The sequence below is a fragment of the Prinia subflava genome, chromosome 4, assembly GCF_021018805.1.
Source record: "Prinia subflava isolate CZ2003 ecotype Zambia chromosome 4, Cam_Psub_1.2, whole genome shotgun sequence".
Classification (NCBI taxonomy): domain Eukaryota; kingdom Metazoa; phylum Chordata; class Aves; order Passeriformes; family Cisticolidae; genus Prinia; species Prinia subflava.
This window is the reverse complement of record NC_086250.1, coordinates 7219220-7243625: the sequence shown is the minus strand read 5'-3', so window position 1 is coordinate 7243625 and position 24406 is coordinate 7219220. Positions and strand designations below refer to the sequence as shown.

The 24406-nt window shown below is 40.8% G+C and overlaps 1 protein-coding gene across 1 annotated transcript in view; it reads right to left on the bottom strand.

Annotated features, from left to right (window-relative positions):
- Positions 1–1309: 1309 nt before the first annotated feature.
- LOC134549262 (uncharacterized) overlaps positions 1310–24406 on the bottom strand; it is a 105875-nt gene continuing 82778 nt past the window's right edge. The window contains exon 7 of the mRNA XM_063394827.1: positions 1310–2281. Within this exon, the coding sequence (XP_063250897.1) occupies positions 2119–2281 (163 nt within the window). The 3' untranslated portion in view covers positions 1310–2118. The remainder of the gene's footprint in view (positions 2282–24406) is intronic.

The following is a 24406-nucleotide window of genomic DNA, read 5'->3' as shown; positions in this document are numbered from 1 at the left end:
GAACACTTCCCAAGAGACGTGGCAGAAGGAGCCCCAACCAAGCATGATGGCATCTCCCCCTTCAGACATCCAAAATTTACAGAGTGGTCAGACCTGGCCACATTCCAGGCCAACATTCCCTGCAAAGTAAAAATCCTTTTGTTATGTCAAAAAAATCCCAGAGGATCTATACACAACACCTAACTCAGCTGCATGTCAGGCAAAAACAAGTCCACTAAACCCAACAAGTACTAATCTCCCTTCTAAGGAAAAACAATTTATATGAAATTTCGATGTCTGGCAATCCCCTCACTGCCTTTCCCACACAGTTCTATGCCACACTTTTATTTGCTCATTCTCAGTCTATGGTTGCACTGTCTCACAGGTCAGCCCTAAGTGTCAAAGCTGGTGCTAATGCGGTGACAGCAGGAAGGCCACGGAGGGGTCAGGCTGATCTAGACCTTGATACAAGGAAAGAAACCATTTTTCTCCTGTGTCTCACCGGTTTCCTACCCTGGGTTCATCTCCAGGCCCCCATAGGCCATCACAGCCTTCCAGCTTCCACTCCAGTGGCTTTCAGCTCCTGCACACAACCCAGCTCTGAGTGCCACAGAACAGTGCACTGGGACTGTGCAGAATTAACAGTGCACAATTAAACCCACTTCTGTTTAGGTTTGGTACTGTTAAGTGTACTGAACATCCCCTTCTTACAGGGGGCAATTGGTGTGAAATACAGCACAATAACAATACTGGCAAGGGACATATTTCTTATATGGGACAGGCCTGGGGCTCCTGTGCTCCTTTCCACTGCCTCTGGCAGGGCCAAGGAATTCAAAATGTCCACAGCTGTTCTGTGTGTGCCTTCGACTTGAACTTCAGCGAGGGGACAAACAAACAGAGCAATCACAAGGAGATTGTCCTCCACCCCAGTTCCTCAAAGAACCCTTGCTCAAAGAACTAGTGTTCACACCAGAAATATCCTTAAACTCCTGTAGGTAGCAGAAGTGAAAAAGGATTATCGAGCAGTACCATGATTTCTACATTAATATAATTAAATTAATTTCAAGTAGTGTTGTGTAAAGTAATGCATCTGCTTAGAGGCCACATTGCATTGTGCAGTTAGGCCACATGGATGTGCACCAAGCAGTGATGTACTATGCAAAATTCTATAGAAGTTTAGGTTTTAGATTGCTAAATGCTTTCTATTTTTAATTTAATTGCTTAAAGTTCTTTAAAACTTTAATTGCAAAAACTAAAATCTGCATTTACTTTTCTGAGAATCTGAATTCAATGAGAGCAACTGTTCAGAAGTATTTCCTATTTTAATGGATCAATGAAAAAATACTGAGATACAATAACAGCATGGGGTAAGATGAGGAGTAAAGCTACGCTTAGTGGGACAGTACATCTTTGTGCTGAGGCCCACGGGACAGAAAGCATAACAAGAACTTTTCATAATGAAAAATGGTCACCATCATAAGGGGATTCTTCATTACATCAGGCACATTCTTGGCTTTTCGAACACCATTTTCTCACTATGAGTGAAGAAGATTACACATACGTGTCCTGAAGTAGGGCACGGAAGGGGGTGCATTAAAGACAGTAACAGCAAAACTTTTTTTCTGATCTTTCAAAGATTTGACAGGAGGAAAATATGGCTCTCTTGCAGGGATCCAAGTTCTACTTGTCATCTGAATCGGTATTTTCAGTTTCCCATTATGCCTTAGTCAGAGCAAGAGGTGAACAGAATGAGGCTTCCCAACCAGTCTTCTGTCCCAGAACTGACACCGACAGTCTCTCATTCCCTCCTCTGCCCTCCCTCACAGAACACTCCTGGCAGTGACCAGCCTTTGCAAACTCTGCTTCTGGTCACACTGGTGTTGGGCTTCAGCTGGGGAGGAAAGGCAAAGAGCACCACATAAAAAGGCGATCCTGGCATCAGCCAATGTGCACGTCAGCAAGCTGCCACTGCCACATCCCAGGAGGCAGGCACTGACAGGCTGTCACAGCTCCTGGGACATGGATGAGGAGGGAGGACAAGCTGTCTTGGGACAGGGGCCTCCCCTGGCACAAGGATAACCTCCCTGGGAAGGTGAAGCTCGGTGGGCTGCTGGCAGTGTCAGGGCATGTAAATACTTGTCAAGTTCCCTGGATTTTCTGGATGTCTACAAATTGCATAGTGACACAACGAGGAAAAGGGCCATTTGCTCTAATGCTGCAATATCCTGTGTATCCTATCTCTTCAGAGTTTATTGCTGGGGTCTGAACACAGCCATGAGCCTGGAGGCAGAGCTGGCAGGTGCTGAAAAACACAAGGGGAGAGATTCACACGGTTAAGATCAGTGTTGGGGAAAAAAAAACCACAACAACAAAAAAGAGAGAACAAGTAGAGGAAAACTAAAGCACCAGGTAAGAAAATCCCATGTCCTTTTTCCACCTTAAAATAAAAAAACAATTCTCTAAGGCTGATTTAGTATTTTTTCTCTCTAGAAGACTGCAAACTCTAAATAACCTTATCCATGGGGTGTCTCACACTGCACACAGCTAATTTAGGGATTTGTCATCATCCCAAATTACTACGATATGTCAGTGGTCTGTCTCCTTTTCTGTGGCACTAAAACATCAATATGCAATTTCTGTATTTTCCCTCCACTATTCAAAACCAGTTCCACAAAACCAAAGCAAACCAAACCAAACCCAAAGATCCACCTATCGATCATGGCTGCAATGACCAAAAAATCCACTGCAGTCCAGGACACACAAGGGCATCCAAGCTGTGCCTGCAACTTTGGCTTTCACTTAGGAGTGATCCAAGGGGTTTAGGAGCTGGTGGAAACCACACCAATAAAAGCACAAAGTAACATAACAGCTGTGCTACCGACATTAGTGTTTGTATAAATACAGCATCTTTCACACTAGGTCAGAAAACACTGGGTATTTTTATAAAAATAAATCTGTTTTCTACAGCAAGCAAACCATTAGAGACTCTTCAGTTTGTGTGCTTCTCACCTCCTTAAAATTCCAGAAACAAGGGAAGAGCACATGCGGATGTATACACACACACACACACAGACACAGACACACACACGTGTCAATTAGAAGAAAAATGCCAAGAGATGATTAATGTGGTATATCTGATACACCATGAAAAAATTATTCACTTCAAAGAATGAAATAATTGCCAAAAAATAGCTATTTTGAGTGCATCCTGTACCAAAACACTCGACAGGGTTTGAGAGAAAAAGATAAGAGGAATTTTTATTACTCTAAAATAAGAATATAGTTACATGTTTACAGTGTAGCTGAGATGCTTTGTTGTTCTTCATCTGTTTTCAGAGCTAGCTATAAAGAAGGTTCCCATAGGCTACATCACATCCATGATTATGAAGATACTTAAAATCCCAGAAAGGGACTTACCAAATTACCCTTTGATTACACTGAATGCTTTACAGACAGATCACTGTTCACCTGCATCCAGAACTTAATGCTAAAGAAATAATTTGTGAATGAAAGAACTATTTTGTCATATGCCAAGTGCTTTATGCCTTCCAAATTGTTGGGAAAAAATAGGTAAATCCTCCACCCCCAGCCCTGTTGGAACTCTAATATGATTGAATACAGGTGCTAGAACCATACTATTTTTGTATCCAAGAGTCATAACTGAGATGCTTGTAAGCATGAAGCACATGAGCAAGTTAGAAAAAAATATTTGATTAAGATAAAAGGCTGCAGCTAAAAACATGGAAATTGTATTTCCATGCATTTTTGTCCATACCCAAACCTTAACAGTGCCTTGAGGTGGGGGGATTCAGCCTATGCTTTCACTGGGTAGACAGTCCTCACACAATCACTGTATTAAATATTTATTTGTCCATTCTGAAGCCAAGATTCACATTAGATTTCAGAGCATGACTACATTTGCAGGTTATCATTGCTCCTTTACTAAATACTAAAGTCATGGAGCAGTACGTCTCTAATTGAGGAAAACATTCTTAATAAATCAATCATAGTTGTATTTTAAAAATTACTGTATGAGTGGTAAAATATTTTGCTTAATAAAATAGTCAGAACTGACTGAAATATTTATTTACTAAAACACACCAAACTGTTTTTTTAAAAGTCAAAAACCTCTCCAACCAAATTGACACGCTCTTCTCAGACTAATTTCCAGTGACTGACAATTTTATGCTGTTTGCACCACATTAGTAGTTGTGTAGGCTAAAAAAGGAGGTTCATAAAAAACTGGGTTTTGGTATTGTACTGTTTACTAGTATTGTAACTGTGGAGTCTTTTTCCATTATTCCCCTCGATATTTTATGTGATTTAAAGAAATGTTTATTTTAGGAGCTGCTTTTCCCCTGAAAGGTTTGATATTTTGTAAACATTTCCATGTAAAACACGCTTTTGCTCTCTGCATGTGTCTTACCCAGGATGGCATTTAAAATAACGTTCCCAACTGGATTTCCAAGGGTCAGATGCAACTTGGCAAGGCAGAGACAATGAACTGATTATACCTTTGCGTTTGGTTTGGGGCGATTGTTTGCAGCCAGTGCAGCTGAAGAGTTAAAGCCATGTGCTGAATTTAAATCTATAAACATGAACGATGGTGCCAACTTGGCAGCGAATGCTGCATTCAAAAGGGACGGGGCTCCCTGGCTGCCCCAACAGAGGCAGCAGGAGGAGGGGGAGCTCTGCCTCCCCAGGCTGCACATGCGACGCCCCCAAACAGCCCCTACTTTGCAGAAAGACTCTTTACAACAGAACAAGAAAGGTCACAGTTTGCATTTCAATGAGCATATTAAAAGGAGATCTGGCATTATTTTATTCCTTCATAAGAAAATTCTCAGATCTCAAGCTACAGCTATAAAGATAAGTGGGGTTTGTGAGTGAGTTAAAATCAGTCCAGCTCAAGCGGGGCTTACAGGTTTCGGGGTAATGGGCTACAGTGAGCCAGCCTGGAAATGAGATGTCAGCTCCCAGCAAAACTGCAATAGTATCCTGCACAATGCGTTCAGACACACCATTTAAAATTCAAAATGCAGCTTGGAAGGAATCGAATTACAGGGGATAAATCTATATTTCATTTTAAGAACTGCAAAAGACCATACCTTCGCTAAAACTAGAGGATGAAAAACAAAGCTAAGGAAATGCTTTCTTTGGGAAAGACAGTCTTTTTAGCATGTATTTTAAGCTTTGATTCCAAGCTCTCAGAAGATCAGGCTGTTGGTGACATACCAAAGTTTCCAGGAGATCTCTTTATGAGTGTACATTAAAGCTATACAAACAGCATTTAATTTTCTGAATCCTAAAAGATGCCAGCTCTTTGTCAGTCTGTGCACAAATGAAGGTCTCCACACCATCTCAGCATCTAACTAAGCAGGAAACATTTCAGGATGTAACCCAAACATACCTAAATAGAAACAGAAAGAAAAAAGGGCACCCAAACCCAAACCAGAAGGGAGATTAAGCTAATGCAATGTTTTCTGTTAAAGGACAAATGTCACCTTTTATTCAGCTGGAGTCTTTTTTACAGAAGAGAAAAACCCGGCAGCACTCCAGTGCAGTGGTGAGCAGTGCCCTCTCACTGCCTCCAGACACATGGACATTTGATTTGCTGCTGATTAGTGTGGGCAAAAGAAGGGGGGGAAAGCTGGCATCAAGTCACATCCTCCATCTTAGTCCCAGCTGGTACCAAGCTCCGAAGAAACAAAGCGACTTCAGACTGTGCGATCATATATTCATGACCAAGAAGAAATATAAAAACCAGCACGTTTGAATTCCTGACAACCATAGAAGAATAGTGCATTGGCATGTTGAATTTTTCCAGCCAGCCTTTGCTGACCTATAAACCTTTGTGACTGGAACAAATGCAAATAGAGCTGACTTGCCTCCCAAACTACTGAAGGGTATTCAAGCCGAGTTGTGTCTAACAGGCTAACAATAACCCACTGTCCCACCCATGCAAAACACACAGTCTGGGAAAAACAGCTATAGAAAAGCACTTGACGGAGACATAAAGTGCAGACCATGCCAGAAAAAAAAAAAAAAACCACAAAAAAAACCCAACAAAAACCCATCTTTTTTTTAATACTTCACCTAAAATTCCACAATATAAAGTAATATGGAGTAAAATTATCTAACTATTAAAAGAAGAGCACACAGTTTTAAAAACAGGCTGGAGATCAGCAGCTGAAAAAATCAGGGACTGCATTGTCTTAAGTCTCATCAGTTTCAACTACTAAATTTCATGCCCTAAAAGCAAACTTACTGTAAATGACAAATGATTGTATGCTAACCAATTGCATCCTAGCACTGAACTACACTACACTTCAGGAAAAGTGTACTCAAAGATCTGTTTGACTACAAAAATTCCTGGATGTCTCTCTTTAAGTGATCACTATTCCTGTGTTTTTCCTCAGTGGAGGGAGATAACTGACTACTCCAGTAGTATTGACTACTCCAGCTTCCATACAGGCCCAAAAAAAGCTTCAGTCGAGGAAGATCCAACTTACACAGTAACTCCACAAAATCTTTTCCAGTCAGAGAAAGAAACAAGGCACCACTGCAGGGCATTTACTCAGTGAAACAAATATTTTCTCTTCATGAGGGAGCTAAAATGGGGAAGTAGGTGGCTCTTTTCCCAAGTATTTGCATGCCCTCACTATCCTGGTATTTGACTGAGTACAGGTCTGTGACTGAATGGGACCAAGCAGCCTTCCCTTGGTCCACCTTCACCAGAGGCCAGTTACAGCAGCCTAAGTCCCTGTGCGGATGGAAAGGGCTGAACAAGAGCACAGGAATGCAGTGGGAATATTGTGCTACCTCTGTGCTCCTGCTGTGTTAGGCAGAGCCTAACACATCCTACTAGGGATGGAGTTAGACTTCAGTTAGACTGGCGCTAGATTTCAGCCTGAGCGCTTTCACCTTATAGATAAAATTTGTGTGTCTAATTTATCCTCTCTTAATTCAGGTATTCATCCATCTAATTCCCTGAAGCTGTGAATGTAAGCAGTGAAGAAAAAGGGGCACCTCATGATGAGCACTCAGATCACCACCTGGCTGTGCTGGAAGCTTGTTGTAATTTAGATTTAGGGGGTTGGCTGAGCAAACTGATCTGGAACTGAGATTTAGTCCCCAGATCTCACCTTCCTAAAGCAGAAAGAATCCAGGTCAGAGCATCAGTCCTACCAGCAGCTGCCATTGGTCTTTTTGTATTCAGCAAACTACTTGCGTGTATAAAATTGATTGTGTGCAAATGCTTGGATTCTAAGCATGACAGATACATTTTTGAAACTTTTTCAACATCTGGCTTTTAAGAACAGAGTGTTAAGGAAAGCTGAGAAGATTTGTCTCAAGTTTCCATTAAAGCGCGTATGACATATAACCATTTCATAAACATTCCCCCATTCCCTCATAAAAAAAACAGAAAAAAAAAAAGCAGAGGCAACTGGCAGCCAGAATAGCTTAAAAGATACCACAAAACAAACAACTCACATTTCCACCACCTGGGAGAAAAAGGTAAGGCAGAACCCTTGTAAGAGGCTACTGAATTTGCACAGGAAGAGGGAAGTCTCTTCGGGACCAAATGTCAATGTACGTGCACACTGGGAGGTTCAAAACAGAGTCTGGCTACATGTGGAATCACTTCAGAATCACTGACTTACATGCAGTGACAGATGCAAAAATGTCCAAAATAAGAAATTTATCTGTGGGGAATTCCCAGCAATGAACTTTAAAACCTGCCATTTTGGCATGTTCCTTACAAAAGGAGATCCATATCCCCAGCTCTCTTAGACATCCAGGAGATTTGGGCTTGGAGCAACCCACAGGGTGTTTAGGCTGGAATTCATCCCATGAGTAGCAGCTGCCTCTGTTAGGAACCAAGTGTGACTTGCCTTTTGAGCTGCTTGTGCAGCCAGAAGAACAAGAAACAACGATAGGAGCTGTCTTCTGAGGTGACAGAAGGCATTCTCCACCTCTAGAACCATTACAAGAGGATCCCTGATGTCCTTGATGACCTCAAAAGACAGGATGTAACATGCAGAGGCTGAGGCTTCCAATCCATAGTGTTTTATTATAAAGCAAAAACATACCCCAAAATAAATTCAATTCCACTACACTGAAATTGAAAATGGTGAAACAAAAGCAGGTATTTAATTGAAACTCACTGACAGTTGTCTCTTCCTTGCACTTCTGCATAAATTTTGTATCCCCTAATTGTATTTTGTTTTTAAGTACTTTTTCAGTGGCATTGGTATTGATCCTAATTTGTCTGGATTTGCCTCCTTTATAGGCATTGTGGGGCTAAAGCCTGTAGAAAGACAAATATGAGAATATGAAAGGCACGCTCTTCCTTTATTTTTTCTGAATCCATGTTTGCTAAATGTATTACTGTTGCACAGTTGATGGAATCAAGGATCAAGAATGAAGCCAAATTACCATTATTCTTGCTTAGAAACAACTAACAGATAGTTCTGCAAAAACATAAAGATGTGTAAAAAGTCTCTTTTGCATTTAATGTAATGCAGCAAATTTATTCTATGGATTAAAAGGAGGTTATCTCCGAAACATACATTAAAATGCACGGATTTTATGGACTTGCTTCAATGTGAAAAACAACTAGGCTTTTTCTTTTTTTAACATCTTTTCCTGCTACACTTCCAAGAACTTGAAGGGTCACATGAGTTTCAAATGCATTAACTTATCTAAAACTTCCATCTTATCCTTGCTAACTTTTGAAATATGGAAGCAGGCAAAGCCCAGCTGAAAGGTGAGCTCCCAGCTGTGGCACTGCTCCAGCAAAGGGCTGCAGGATGTCTCACACATCTGTTAGAGGCCTCTCGGAAATGCACAGGCTCTGTTTACTCAAACCAATCAAATCTTGACACAGAAAAGCCCGCCTCAGCCTCTCTTGGGTCAGGGCACTGCTCCATGCACCTCCTGGCTCTCAGTTCACATCACCTCCTCCTTCTAGTCATTCACGGCACTGTTTGCTGTGGGGTAGGACACATTTTCCCAAGGGCCCGCTCCTCCGGACAGCTCCGTGACTGATTACCAGTAAAGCTAATAAAGTAGTGGTAGACACCACAGTTCTCTTCCTTCTATTTTTCATGTCCTTGTTCTTTTTTAAACGCACTGAAAATTCTTACTAATGCCAAAAGCAGACATGACAAAGCCATTTAGTCTTTGGTGACAAGACCAACCTACTTGAATCACATGACAGTGGGAGAGCAGACACTAAAATGGTTTATATTGAGAAAGCTAATAGGATTTGAGGAATAGTGTGTTGTCCAATTACAGGTGCACTGGTTCAAGTTTTGCTGTTGGCTTCAATGCAAGTAGGATTCAGCCTTTTAACTTCTGGTCTCTGCTGCAAATCATGAATTATATACCAGAGCTTTAGGAACTTGAAGTAAATGTTAAGAGATTTCCACAATTAGCATGAGACTCAATTGTGTGTGATGAGGGAGACAAGCCTTTTTGATTATTCATTCAATTAATTAAAGATGTTTCTTGTGTTCTGATGCTTTCTCCAATATTCCCATAAGTTCATGACTGAGGTAGAATATTTTTATTTTTAGAAACATAGTAAACTCCATGTAAAGCAGCAGCACTGTCTGACAGCACAAAGTGGGAAGCACACAAGGTTATATGCCGAGTTGTACAAAAGGGTTGCCTGGCCAAACCATTTGGAATGGATCATTAGGAAGTCTCCAAACGCTGCACTGAACAGCCAAGCAACACAATCCCCCCGATTGTTCTGCGCGGGGCAGTGTGAGCCTGCCTGTGACGTGGGGGCAGTTCCCACGCCTGCCCCGGGCTGTGCTAAATCACCTCCGTCGTTCCGTGTCCCCGAGCTCGGGCTCTGTCACCGTGTGCTCAGGACACCCCGACAGTGAGGAGGGGGAAGGGAAAGCGTTTCACATGCCTCGCTGCCCTGGCAGAGGTGGCTATTAATAAATTCTGTTAATCAGCCTCACTTTTAAGAGAAGCATTTTCACTTCCAGGCTGGTCACTCACAGATGACAATATAGAATAAATTTAAATTACTTTTTCTGAGATTGTGGCAGATCACACTAGAAACAACTGAAATCAGGAGAAAAGTAAAAGGATTCACATACTGACTCAAACTAAATACCCAAATAAATACATGGAGTAATGTCCTTACTTATTCCAAGAATCAATTTATTTACTTACTGCCAACAGTGGGAAGAGCACAAAAAATACGCACATACACCACACAACCTTCTTGATTTTTTTATATTCAGACTTCCAGACATTCCTACTTTTATTTAGCTTCAAAATTAATCTACCTACATAGCTGTTTTTTTGAGGAAACTAAAACATTGGTATGCCCTTCCTGCAGACAATCTTCTGGATGGTTTCAACTGCTGATTTCTTCTATGTGCCTTTTAACTTCACATTTCTGTACTTCAATAAGACCATTTAAAAAAATAAATTAGCTAAACTGAGAACTACAGGGATGATCCAAGAGCTTCTACATTAAATACTCCAGTAACCTCAAAACCTACAGGAGTCTCAAAGATCGTTCTACGTTGGTGTGAACACATTTTCTCCAACAACCTTCTGTTGTGGAAAACTTATTCAGCTTTTTCTTGCTTATTTTTTGTGTAACACAATAGCAAGAAAGCCTTGCCTTCTCTCTGTGGCCTGATTATCTCAGTTCACTTCTCCATTCTGCTTTTTACAGGGTGATTTCATGCTACTACATTTATGTTTGCTTGTGTTTTCATTTCTAGCACAAATCTACAAAACACATGGATTTATGAGAATTCACGGTCGTGCTTCAGGAGCATTGTAAGAGGCTTTGGAGGAGACTTTGAGTTTCTATATCTGAACTGATTGCATCTGGATATTGGGTCCATGTGTGCTGAAAAGAGGTTTCTAGATGTAATCCTTCTCACTTATCCAGACCACGTATCAGGCTCCCAGATAACAACAGCTTCATAGTGAAAGAACAGAGGAAAAAAAAATCCTGTTCATTCTGAAGGAGTGCTTAAAATAAACCACCACAATATTCTACCCTTCCTTCATTCATAGCAGGTCCTTGTGTTAGAAACTTGTGTTAGAATGTTCATGGTATTGATCTGAGGGAAAGAAAGATGGGTAACTTTACCTCATGTGAGAAAATGACAATATGTGTGTCACAGGGCAGATACAATTTAATTGTATTCTATTCATGAATTACAGGTTCAATCTGAAGACATTGTGATAGCCCTATATTATACACACACACACACATATAAATAAAATATGATACTTGTGAGCTGCATTCTTTAGTCCAAATTTAAAGGTGAAAATAAACAACACAAACAAGGTAAACGTCTAACATCCTTCTACAGTGTCATTTCCTACAGGAAAACCCAGCATTAATTTATGCTAGAAATATTTCTATCTGTCCTTTTTTTGAAACATGGAATGCATTTTATTATCTCAATGCTCTTTTTGTCAGGCCATGCTCCCTTGGGTAGGAGGGGCTGTTTCCCAACACAAGAACAGACAACTCAAGAATTTGGAGCTCTACACTCTTAAGTGGAATAGACAGTGCCAAGCCCTTTAGGGTCACATTTTTTGAAGGAGATCATCTTTCTTAGTCAGGGCCTGCTTTGCAAAGTACCAGCTCTCACAGAGTAGCCAAAGTCCTAAAACACTGAGCCTCTGGGTGTTGATCTGCTCTGCACCTCTCACTCCAGCTCTGGTTTTGAATATTATAGATACTGAGCTCTTGTTTTTTTGGCTTAAGCATATAAACACTACCAAATTACAGAAAGCTGTAATATAGGTGAGGGCAAATCATGTGGAACTAAACACTCTGGTGGAAAAAACTGGGGAAGTGAGTCCTTGGTTAGCTGGAGTGTCAAGAGCCCAGCTGTTCCCGTCAGATGAGCAGGCATCCTGATTTATTTACAGAATATGATACATCACAATGAAAGACACAAACCAATGTGCTACACAAACTGTGTTTGTAGTGGCAGATTTTTTTTCCCTGGTTTTGTAAAATCCTCCAAGGACAAATGTCTTGTCTGATGCAGAGGGGAATACAGAGTTAACTCTAACAGCAGCTGCCTCAGCCATGTATTTCTTTGCATTTATTACTCTCACACTATGGAACTTCAGTACTTTTCTCCGAAGTCAAAAATCAGATTTAAAGGATCTGTAATAATCTGTGGCTTCTGTTACAGTTTTTAAAAGCAGCCACAACAAACACTGGCACTATACACAAGTAACATGCATTAAGGGATTTACCAGAACCCTTGGGTTTACCAGAGTCCTTGGAACTTGATGAAATTTGGTTTGACTTGGAGAAGAAATCTCACAACTCCAACAGTGCAACATTTAAAATGTTTGTAAAAGACACCATCAAATGCCAAAACCATTTGATACATGGTGAGTTATTGAGTACTTACATGGAGTTTCTGTTCAGGTCAATAAGAAAGCACAAGAAAATGTAGATAGTACAAGTACTTATGAAGTCTTGGGAAAACAAAGATGTAGTCTTATGAGAAAAGACAAGTTTTTTATATTTATTCCTCTGAAACTGACTCTTGGAAAATATTCAGATACAAACCAAAAGGTATCAAAATTCATTTAGGACAGTCTCTGTAAACTAGTGTCTAGACTAATATCCCAGTATTTGTATTCTGATACTGGAGTTGAGCAGCCACTTCTTAAATATCCTTGCCTGAATGTCCTTTTGCCTCATTTACACTTTTTTGGTTTTCCCTCCAATTTTAAAATACAGACATCTGAGTAAGGGGGGAAACACTGTTTTGCATTATCGTTAACGAAATGTTAGTTTGATGAATTTTTGCTAAATAAAATGACAAGATTGTTTCTTCTCCAGGGGCAGTTCCATTCCTACAGATCATCTTCCTGCCATCCTTGTGCCATATAACTGAAATTCAAGGTTGAGAGACTTCAGACTGTTTTACTGTCTGAACTTTGGGACAGCTTCCTGTGCATTTCTGAAGAGTTACATAGGCCAAAATCCTTTGCTGTACAGAACAAGAAAGGCTGCTACAAGATAGACACAAGAGAAGCTTTCTCATTCCTGCTGCCTTAGTATAAAACTCCACATACAACTGCCTTCTTAGTTAAGGCATTTAGGAAAACAATAACCCTCTGCACTGCATTGTCATCCATATATCAGTTACTCATTTTTATCCCTTTACTTTCAATTAAGTGGGTAAAAAAACTGCCTTCATGAAAAATGCTATGCATATTTATAATCCCATGCATTTATAAATCTTTTTCATTGCTCTTTGTGCTTAAGAATGGAAGAGATGTAATTTGTACACCAAGTTCTATCTGCACACTAAATATCCTGCAGAAGCCACACAGAATGGAGATGCTGTGGTAGAACAGCTTTATGTCCACCCTGCTAACCATGAGATCTGAAACTGTGAAACCCAGAGCAGTACAGATCATCAGAACTGAATGCCAATAAAACAGCAACACCACACCTTACATCGTTGTATCTTCTGCATACACACTGAAAATATCATGAGCTTTGATGTTTTTCCTGTCTTACACTGTGTTAAGTCCTTCTCTAAAGCCTTAGAAGTGAAAGAAAAACAGAAACAATACATTTTAAAAATTGCTAACTATAACCCAGTATAGCTTTTTTTAACGTGCAAAACTGATGATTTGAATACTGTTCTCTAAACAGTGGCCCAAAAACCAGTACTTTATCCAGCAGACTTCATGCTTCATGCAGAACTTACACCATGCCACTGTGCCACTGACTGTTGTGTTCTCCTGGGCATTGGGCCAAAATAGTTTGGGGGAGAAATTCCACATATGCAAAGGGGGGAAAAAATGAAATAGGTCGCTGGCAGAGACATAGATGTGTGTGTGTGTTTTGGTAAGAGCAGCTTTAAGCTACGAGATTACGAGAGTTCTTTCAGAGGTTATGTGTCGATGATCCAGCTCCACAGTCCATGGCCAGTTATGGGCTATTTATGGGTACTGGTGTGCACACATACACATGAGGACACTACATGCCCATACACCAGAATGAACTGGAATTGCAGAACTACTGAAAAATGGGATGACCTTGTTACTACGGCTCAAGAAATACGCATTCCCTTCTCCTACCAGTGAAACCTTGCCTTGGGGACAAACCCTGATAGTATCCAGTGAGTGTTACCCTCCAAAGGGGCTTAGCCAGACATCACCCAATTATATTTCTTAATTAACTCCTACTGTCCTGTCTCCATGCCCACACCATCTACTTCCACACAGGACTGAGTGAGCTGGTCAGCCAAACAGGATGAGTTTCTTCTCCTATACACATAAGAGGAAGATTCAGGCAAAATCATGACCACTAGGGAATACCACAGGAATTTACCATAAACACCTCTATCAATCACAAAACCCAGATAAATACTGAAGGGGAAAAAAAATATGGAAAAGTTTCAAAGCTGTGATCATCTTTTTTTTATTTATGCAGTACCTAGCACAATAAAATAATGCCTCCTTAGCAGTATGACAAATAGAGAAATAGCTCTAAAATCCCTTCTGGACTAAGATGGAAAGTTCTGCTTCTGCACATTAGGTTGCACTATTCTGGGAGTAGCAAAACCAGAATACATGGAATAAGAAGAATGGTTTTGTTTCTGATTTTTATTTTGAAATGTTTAAATTGGAAAGACATAAGGGAAATGGAAAGGATAATTTTAAGAATAATTTTTAATCATAACGTTCTAAACGTTCCTGAAGTACTATTGTTCTGACACCTTGTTGTCAAAGGTAATCTAACAAGCATTGCCAGAGGTGATATAATTAAATTAATTATCAGTACCATCAGGGATGGTATTTTTCTGTTAGATGGGCAGATCTTATTGTGCCAGTACTCACTGCAAGTGGGTCTCTGAAAACACATCTCTGTCTCCCAACACTCTCTGAGGCTGATCAAAATCTTGTATTATTTTGATTTTCCAACAGTTACACCCTTTGACTCCACTGTGAGATTGGAAATGTTTACATATTAAAACAGAGTGAGAAAAAGCTGCCCTAATGTACTGATTTCTGTCCATGGAGCAGAGTGGCTATCACAGCAGCCTGTCCCTAGCACTTAGGTTCTCACAACAGGGGGAAACAACCTTAAGAGGAGCCTAAAAGTTCTGAACACACATCTGGGATATTATCCCAGTCAGAAAATGAAGACTTTTGACACTGAAATGCAAGGAAACAGCTATGTTCTACTCAAGACAGTGGGCAAGAGAGAAAGAGTTGACAAAATACTCAAATTGAGTAAAATGACAAACATATTTGTTGTGTTCTCTCCGCTCCACATACCCTTAGAACCACGTACTGAAACAGAATAGACCTCTCTGTCATGAAGAAAAGAAAGAGCCAGAAAGGACCAATGAAATTTTTTTACAGAAAAAATCATAAAAGATTTCAGGTGAAATAAACTGTTCAAATATAAAAAATACAGAGTTCCCTGATTCAAATCTACCTCCTCATAAACTTCCTTACTTCCAGTGAGGAAGAACAACTGTCCCATCTATGCCTTCCTGCCTCGTGTGTGTAACATGCTTCCACTCAGCTTGCTTTACTTATGGGAGATATCAGACCCTGTGAAAAGCAAACGCTGGGATTTCCTGACTTGCCTGATACTGTGGTAAATTGTTCTCCAGCCCCAAGCAAATAAAAAATATTTCCTAATACTGAAAAACATACATTGAGTCCTCTTGGTTATCATTGCAACAAAAGTAATGTTCTGAAAAGGGTATGTGCCAAAGACAAAACATGTACAGTAGCTATCTATAAAGTTGAAAAAAAAGACTTCTTCTAATCCATTCTTTAGTTTAAAAATATTACTAAAACATATTTTGTCAAAGTACTATAGAATATACTTTAAAATGGCAACAAAAATAATTTGCCTTAGGTGAAAGCTCTTACATGGTTACTGTTTATTAACTTCAGTTTAATAAGCACTCCCACAAGAAAGGCTCTGCTGGGCTGGATCCACCCAAGTTTGGCACAAAATATTGTATTAAAGAATTTAAAGATGGCAAGCGTGGAAACACCAAATAAAAAGTTTTTATTTGGGACTCTGGCTGAATAATAAATAACGAAATAATAATAATTACAGTTTCTGTGAGTCAGGAGCACCCTTTGAGAGCATAATTTTGTCCAACATCTTTTGATAATATGCTGTGGGAGGAGCTAAGAAAAGGGAAGATAATGATTGGGAGGTGAGGGAACAGGAGGGAGGAAATGTTTAAGCCTGTCTCTTCTGCAGCTCTTACATAAGGGCAGCAAGCAGGCAGGTATGTCTGGAGAGCTCAGTGTTTCAGTGCACAAGTGAAAGGGAGTTGTGTCATGCACTGCTGTCACTTCTGACTTGGTGGTCTCACACCTGACACGTTTCCAAAGCAGTTGAATGTCCTACAGAGTATATAGAGATTTTTTAATATGTATTCTAAAGCTGACTGTCACGTCTCAACCTTTTGCTCAGAAACATGTGTTTTGTCAAGTGGGCCAGAAAAGTCTATTTATCATGTTTATTTCACGACCCTAATGTTAAACAGAAGGAGTTCTGTTTGTGCAGTACTCCAAACATGCCATACTGCAAACACAGGCACGCATCCCTTGGGAGCCTTGGTCATTCAGGCCAGGTAGGTGCAGGTGCAGGCACTGCAGGTGAGAGCTGGGAGCAGCACCAGTGCTGCTCAGCAAACATGCTCCTTATTGCCATTGTGCTGCCCCTTGTCAGATTCCCAGAGGGAACAGGTCTCTCTGGAAAACTTTGTGAAGTGCTGCCTTACAGCTAGCCTGTCAAAGATGAATCCTGTTCAACAGTACCCTGTTTGCACGGAATGCAAGTAGGTTCAAACAGTTATTATTAAAAAAAAAATCCAGTGTAGCTACAAATTTGATTTGCCTCTTAGCTGAAATATAAGACATTCAAATTAAAAGGTCATGAGTTCCTCTTCATATCACTTTTCCAGAAAAGAAGAGAAATGAAATGGCCTCAGGCTTTGGCCAGAAGGGAGCAACAGAAGGGGGAAAGAAATTTATTTGTTCAAATACACCATTTATCATGCTTTAATTAAATACAGCTCAGGAATTTCCCAGGGTTGTATAGGGAGGACCCGAGTGCTTGTGATGGACATTTTGGATTCACAGCCACAATACTGAATCTTTTTAGAAGCACAGTGTTCCCTAAACAGGCCACTAAATTATCCCCAAGGTGCTGACAATGACTGTTGCTTCACCCCAGCTTCTTCACCAACCTGCTCTGTCCTACCTAATGGTCTCAGTCCATAACGTTATCTATGCTCTGCCCTGGACTTCTCATTCATTTAAGTTGTCCTTAAGCTGCTTATTGCCTAAATTTTGATCTTTATGAAACACAGAGGAAAATTCTCTGTCACAAAGATGTGTAAATGCAGTAAATGACCAGTCTGTAACCTCTTCATGCTCAGGTCACATCCAATTGCAAAGACTCCGTGTTGGATTGAACCCAGCAGCTCAAATTTGCAGGAAAGTTGAGCTCTGCTTGCAGGAAAGAAGGGAGGCAGCAGGAACTGGCAAGTTCAAAGCCTCTGAAACTATTCCCTCCTTTGCAGTGTGTAGGAAAAGCAGAGAGGACTGGCTCCTAACAGTCATGGAGACTTTCATAAAGAGACATTAATCATACTCTCTCCAGTAAATGCCACCAGGGAAGTTGAGAACTGTGGCTGCTGCAAACTCCATGAATTTTCTCCGACTCTTCTCCCCAAGCTGTCCACACTTAATTCCATTGGCTTACGTGTGCCTGGACCTTTTTCATGTGCCAGCTGGTATTTACCCCCCGTGTGAAACACTGCAGATAAACTGACACAGACTATGCCCTCTCCCCGCTTTCACACAGATTACAGACACTTCTTGCAATTAAACAAACAAAATCATGCTATGCAACTGATGTTCCTCTTCATTAAGCACTGCATTTCTGTGGAAGAGGACTGTAAAAAAAAGTTATAAATAAATAAATAAAACCACAGAGGGGATTAAAAAAATATTTCTTTCAGTAGTTGCTGTATTTATTCAATACTCTGTTTCTAATAAGCTTTTTTACATACTTGAGTGTGATGTAATTTCAGTTTCTATCTCCATAATATTGTGTTTCCATAGCTCAGGTTAAATTTCTCTTGAGCTTAATTGGAGTCTTTGCTTAGCCAGAAAGTGGGGATTGGCCAAAGTCCTGAGTGATAGGAGCTGCAGCATGCAGTGACCTCCAGTTCTGCTGCAGCACCTCATTCTTACTGCCCCGTGCAATCTTCTCCTCCCTTTAGCAGGAATGTTTTTAAACTTGAGCTCTTCATTTCCAGTTCCAGTGTGGAGGAACTAAATTTGAAAGAGCTTTGGCCTTCATTAGCAAATCATCAGCGCTAACAAAACCACAAGCAACAAAAAAAGCACATCAGCATGCTTTTCAGCGCCGGCACTGGCTGACGTCTCCTCCTTCCCCGAGCTTTTTGTGTTTTGGGGGATTTTTTGTTGTTGGTTCTTTAATCAGTGAAACTAGACTATTGAGCTTCGGGAAGGAAAAGAGCGCCAGTCCTTTCATTTTATAATTAGTGGAAATTCAGTAGGAGCATTAACAGCTGTCTCTTTCAAAGACGCGCTCAGCATCATCTATGCACGAGTTAAGAGCACAGACTGGGGAGAAACAGCAGCAGCAGTCTCACATCCACGCTGGTGACACACTGGCCATCGGTTCTGACTAAGGGACAGCCCCAGCTTGTCGTTTGGACAGGCTAATGGCTTTGTTTGGCTCTTTGCGAGAACATAACTTTTCATTTTTTACTTTCTGGTTAACAATGTAGGGGAGATTGAATGCATGAGAGAAGCAGACAGAAAGACAGACAGAGTGTCCCACATGATGAGATCAATTAGGCAATCATTTTGGACATGTTCAGACAAAGAAGGTGGTCTCCTTGGAAACTGCAATCACATGCACACACACTCAGAATAACTTCTCCCACATTCTATTCTCTGCTCGGTACAACAAACTCGGATGTAAGCTCCGAGGGACAATCGCACACCCAGTGTTGACAGACTTGTCAGCATTTCCAATGCCACGGAACAGGCCCCCTGCCCTCCTCGCCGACAAATTTACCAAAGACTGAGGAATTAAAAACCCTATCAGGAGGGTGACAAGGAGGGGCTAGGCAGAGCTACCAGTGTTTAAAGACAAAAAAGTACAATGTTTTGGAAAGAAAAATAGTATAAAAGGACCTCTTAAAATCTTGAAAGGCCTCAGAAAACTCTCAAACATAAAATCAAACAGTTGGACAAAGTTACATGCCCGAAATGAAATAGTAAGGTTATGACTGAGACACAGAAAAAACCTAGATACACAGTAATATTTTTTTTCTACTTGAAAAAGAAAGGAAAAATTTATATCCACATTTGCAAAAAAATTTCTTCAGACCCCACTGTTCTTATTTACTGAAGTATTTTACTACTGAGACAAAGAAAACCCCACCCCCTTTTGCAAGACTGAGATATAATCTTTACTGTTTTGAGCAATAAAGTCAGACGTAACTGTGTTAACTTTTGTACTGACAAAGATGGCCATCTGAAACAGAGGAGAGCATGATTAAAGTATTTTTTTTCTAGAAAGTACAATTATATAAGGTCAGACTCCTCCCAAACACAATGTTTCTGAGTCTTCTGTAACATTAGAAGACATCCTGGAGTTTTTACCGTATTAAACAACCTTCACTGTACTCATTTCTTTGTATTAAACCTCTCTCTCACTAGAGTGTAATACAGCTCAATTAATATGAGAGGGATAGGGTACAGGGTACTGAGACCAAACACTGGCTGGAAGACAGTTTAATGTAACAATAGGTGAAATATCTTCCATTGTAATACAGCTTCAATTAACCTCAAAATGAACTTCACTCTTTCAGGCAAAAAGACAAAATTTTGTAATTGGAAGCTTTAAAACCAAGCAGTGCCAACACAAGCAGTGAGAGAGCCAACTAACCCTGGAAGAGATCAGTTACCAGAGCTCCCGTTTCACTCTGTACTAAAGTTCCATATTGGAACTCCCTGGAACTGCTATGAGAAAAACTTGGAAATTAATGCAAAATAAGATGGTCTGACACATATATAGGACTGCAACTACCAGCAGAGCACAAACCTGCCTGAGTAGCTCTGAACTCATCAGCTCATTGTTAACACTGGGACTAACAATGAAGGAAGATGAATTAGTCCCACACTGCACCAGTAATTACCATGGTAGGAACATTCCTTTTCCAAATGGACCTCCACATGCTATACTGTTTTTCCTTTGCTATCTGAAAGCAGATGCAAATTGCAGCAGAATAAATTATCACAAATGTTTTTTAAAAATTACAAAATATAGAGAAAACTGATCCAAATTGAAATTTTGAGTTAAAGCTGTGCTTTACAATCAGTAGGTCTAATTGAAAGGGTTACATAGGATTCTCTCCCCATTTTGCTTCCCAAGGGAAGCATTAAAAAGAAGAGAGAACACTTATCCTCTCCTTCTGCAGAACAGTTTTTGGAAAAAAGTACATTTTACAATTTCTTTCTGAACCTTAGCCCAAGACTTGTTGTGAGCACATTTTTCTTGCAAGAAACTAAATCAAACTGCAAAAGCTCTACTTCTTTACAGATTCAGCTTCATGACTTCACCTGCAAGTTTTGTAACTACAACACATCCTGCCTCTAAACTGCAAGGGAACAGGATTAAGAGCACGAATTCCTAAATTCATAAAGCGACGAAGAAAACATTTTCATCCAAGTAAAAAAGGCCAAAGGTCCAGAGTTCCTACTGACTTCAGCAGGAGCCTTTTGGGCTTCTGAGATACCCCAGTCTCTGAGCCAGCCTTTGCCTATGACATCACAGTGCCTTTCATTTGTAATCTCGGAATTAGTACAGGGCATTGCTGTGTAAGGATACTCTGAAAGGGATTCTTGGACCAGTTTTACACAGCCAGCTCTACCAGCAGAAGATAAAATTGCTTGGTGAATTTTGAAAATTAGAGCTCTGTGTGCTTTTAATAATGAAAAACTCAGAAAGTGAACTACTAAATTATTATTTTCAAAATTCCAGTTGTAGGCATTTCATTCTTTGCCCTGATTCCATGGAAACATTTTTCTTATACAATGGTGGAAACAAAATCTAAAAATTATAGCACTCCCTTAAATCTCTCCAGTGCAGTTGGTCACGTGAAGGATTTGAGTTTTGCACAAGGGTGGCCCACCCATTCCAGAGATGCCTTGATTCCATCTGCTGCTCAGGTCAGATGAGTCCCCTGGGCAGCCAGATGTGTCGAGGGCATTTTCAAGTGGATTGCTTTACAACCCACTGCCTTGGCTGAATACAGGAGGGCAATATTTTGAGTCTCAATCTTTGTGCAGGGATGATGCTACAATTAAAGTGTCTCCACCTCTTCCATCACCTAGATGGAAATCTGGGCTGCCAGGCTTCTTTACACTTCCCATTCTCCTCTAAATGTCTGACTGACAGAAATGGAAACATGACATGGACACTGTAGTGGGAGCACTGCTTTTTCTTAATCACAGACATGTGGAGAGATGTGAAATGAGCTTAGCAGTCCAGTCTTGGTGTTGCCAAGGAGTCAATCAGATGCTTTCTTGGACAACCCTTGTAGAGCTTGTGGTGAGTCTGTGATGAGTCACCTGGACATGGTTCACTCCTATCCTCTATACAAGCCTGCTAAGAATTTAGCAGCACTGGTCCAGGTAATCTGATCAGGTTGTTTTCTGCTGCTTTCATTTTCTTGGACACAAAAAATCAAAGATATCTATCCTGATTTATGTCCAAAAAGTATTTTGTGTTGCTTCCCAGATAAAGAAAATTGAAGATGCCTAATTCTGGATTGCTGAAATTGCGTTCACTGAAGGCAATGGGGAAAAAAACCCAAATTCCATGTTTCAGTGGGCACTGGATCAGGCAAAGAGACCTTCTAAAGTGGCATATCTAACCAGAAATATATGGGGGGTTATTTTTCTTGTAAAAAGATAAGCTGCTAGTTAAATAACATCCTGTCAGCTTTTAGTTACAGAAATGCTTTTAGTTACAGTTTAGCAATGCACTTGAACAGATAAAGAGATGGGAGCTGTATTCCAGAAGAGGTGTTCTTTCCTTTTAAAGACAGAGTAGAAAATACCCCTAAAATTAAGGAAAGCACATCTGAACTAAACCAAAATTCTATACACATTACTAAATTTTACAACCATCACAGCGATCTCAGATGCAAAACATGCTGTACTTTCCATTCTACTTTGGCAAAAGGGCACCTTCCGCTACATTTTTCCATTAAAAAATTGAAAAATATATATGAATTTCTAAATTTAGAAATACTGAAAATTACTAAAAGATGCAGATTTTGAAAAAGAAGGACAAGTTAAAATATACAAATCAGGAGAGCAATTCAGGGAGGGAAGGAGGAAGAGAGAAAGGGAAGGATGCTCTTTGGCCTCACCCTAAGATGGGATCCATTTTTCTTGCCTGTGGGAAAGTTGAAGCTTTGCCCAAGGTGTGGATTTGTGTTGAACATGCCCTGTGGTGTAGAAAGTGGCTCCAGGTTTAAACCTTCTGCCATCTGAACCTCTTTGTTACAGCATTCTTGGTATGTATTGCTCATGTATTACACAACAACAGGAGGTTTCAAGAAACACCTCCCCAGCACAGAGAAAGAATGATAAAGTAGAATTCCTTTCCAGCTGTGTACAGCTGTACACATTTCAACCAGTTACTACAGAATCCAAGTATAACTGATTTTGGAGGTCTCAACTCCCACCTCCTGCTTAATGCAGGGACAGCCACTAGTTTAGCCCATGGCTTCATCTGGGTGGGTCTTGAAATCCTTCAAATGTGAGGCTTCCACAAACTCTCTGCACAACATATCCCATTGCTTGCTTGACTGAACTCATGAAAGATTTCTTCCTTACATTCAGTCTGAGCCTCTTTCAATTTACGTTCGCTGCCTTTGTATCCTCTCATCTTTCACTGTTGGGACTCCATAATCTCAGTAACTTCCTTTGGAAACTGGAAGGCTGTTATTAAAACCCCATTTCTTCCAAAGCTTTCTCTTGTCTGGTTAATAGAACCAGCTTCCTCAGCCTCCCCTCCTAAAAAAGCTGTAGCCCCCTGACCATTGTGGTGGCCCTTCACTGAACGCTCGACAGTTCATCAACGCTTTTCTCATACTGAAGGGCCCTAAACTGCCTGGAGCTTTCTAGATGAGGTTTGAAGAACAGTATTGAAGAGGAATAATCTCCTGCCTCAGCCTCCTGACTGTGCTCCTGTCAGTGCAGCCTGTGTCACAGCAGCCCAGGATATTGCTGGCCACCATCACTGCCATGGCACGGGGCTGGCTCCTGCTCAGCTCTCTGCCAACACCCAGGGCTGTCCCTCACAGCTGCTCCCCAGCCTCCACCACTGCAGGAGGACTCTTCCCTCCCAAGCACATGACGTTGTATTTATTCTGTAGGGTTCCTGCTGGCTCATCCCTCCATCCTCTCTAGGTCCCTCTGAGCAGCAGCCCTGTCCTCAGGTCTATCAGCTGATATCTCTAATTTAGTGTCATCTACAAACTTCACGAGCACATCTCTATCACCTCTCCAGGGCACTGCTGAAGGCGTCACACTGGACAAAAATAATCCTGTGGTGTTCCCCCTGCCACAGACCTCAGCGAGAGCACGAGCCATTAATCACCACCCTCTAAGCCAGTCCAGCCAGCCACTAATTATGCATTGATTTGTCCCCCCATCCAAATTCTAAATTGGACACAAGAATATTTGTAGACCTTGTCCAAAAAGTCTTCCTGAAGTTAAGATAAATGACATCCACTGCTCTTCCTCATCCACAGCCTCATCCAGCTGTTTTATCCTAGAAGGCAATGAGTATAACCTTGGTAAATCCATACTGATTGTTTCCAGCCACCATTTCCTCCCTCCAAACTGTGTCTTTATGTTTATTATTTACTCAGTGGCCCATATCCACAAGTTTGGTGTATGCAGAAAGCACCAGCCCAGGCTTTGTCACTGAAACCAGCATAGAGGCTGCATCAAAAAATGCTCTCAACTCTCAGACAGAGCCCACTCACCTGCACTGTGCAAAGCTCTGCTGCTCTGCATTTCCCTTGACATCCAGCCACAAAGGAGAGTGTGTGCATGCATGGACAGATGTATCCATAAGGACAAACCAGCCAGTTGTTTTATACCCTCACTTGCCAAATTCAGTATTCACTCATGAGCCTTTCAGACTCGTGTGGTCAGTTCTGCTTTGCTGAGGTTATTTTAAAGATACGACTGCACTATGAATCTAATTGGGAAAAAAAATTAAGACAAATAAGCCATTTCCTATTGCTTCCAAAACACTAAATATTAACTGAGTCTGACATGT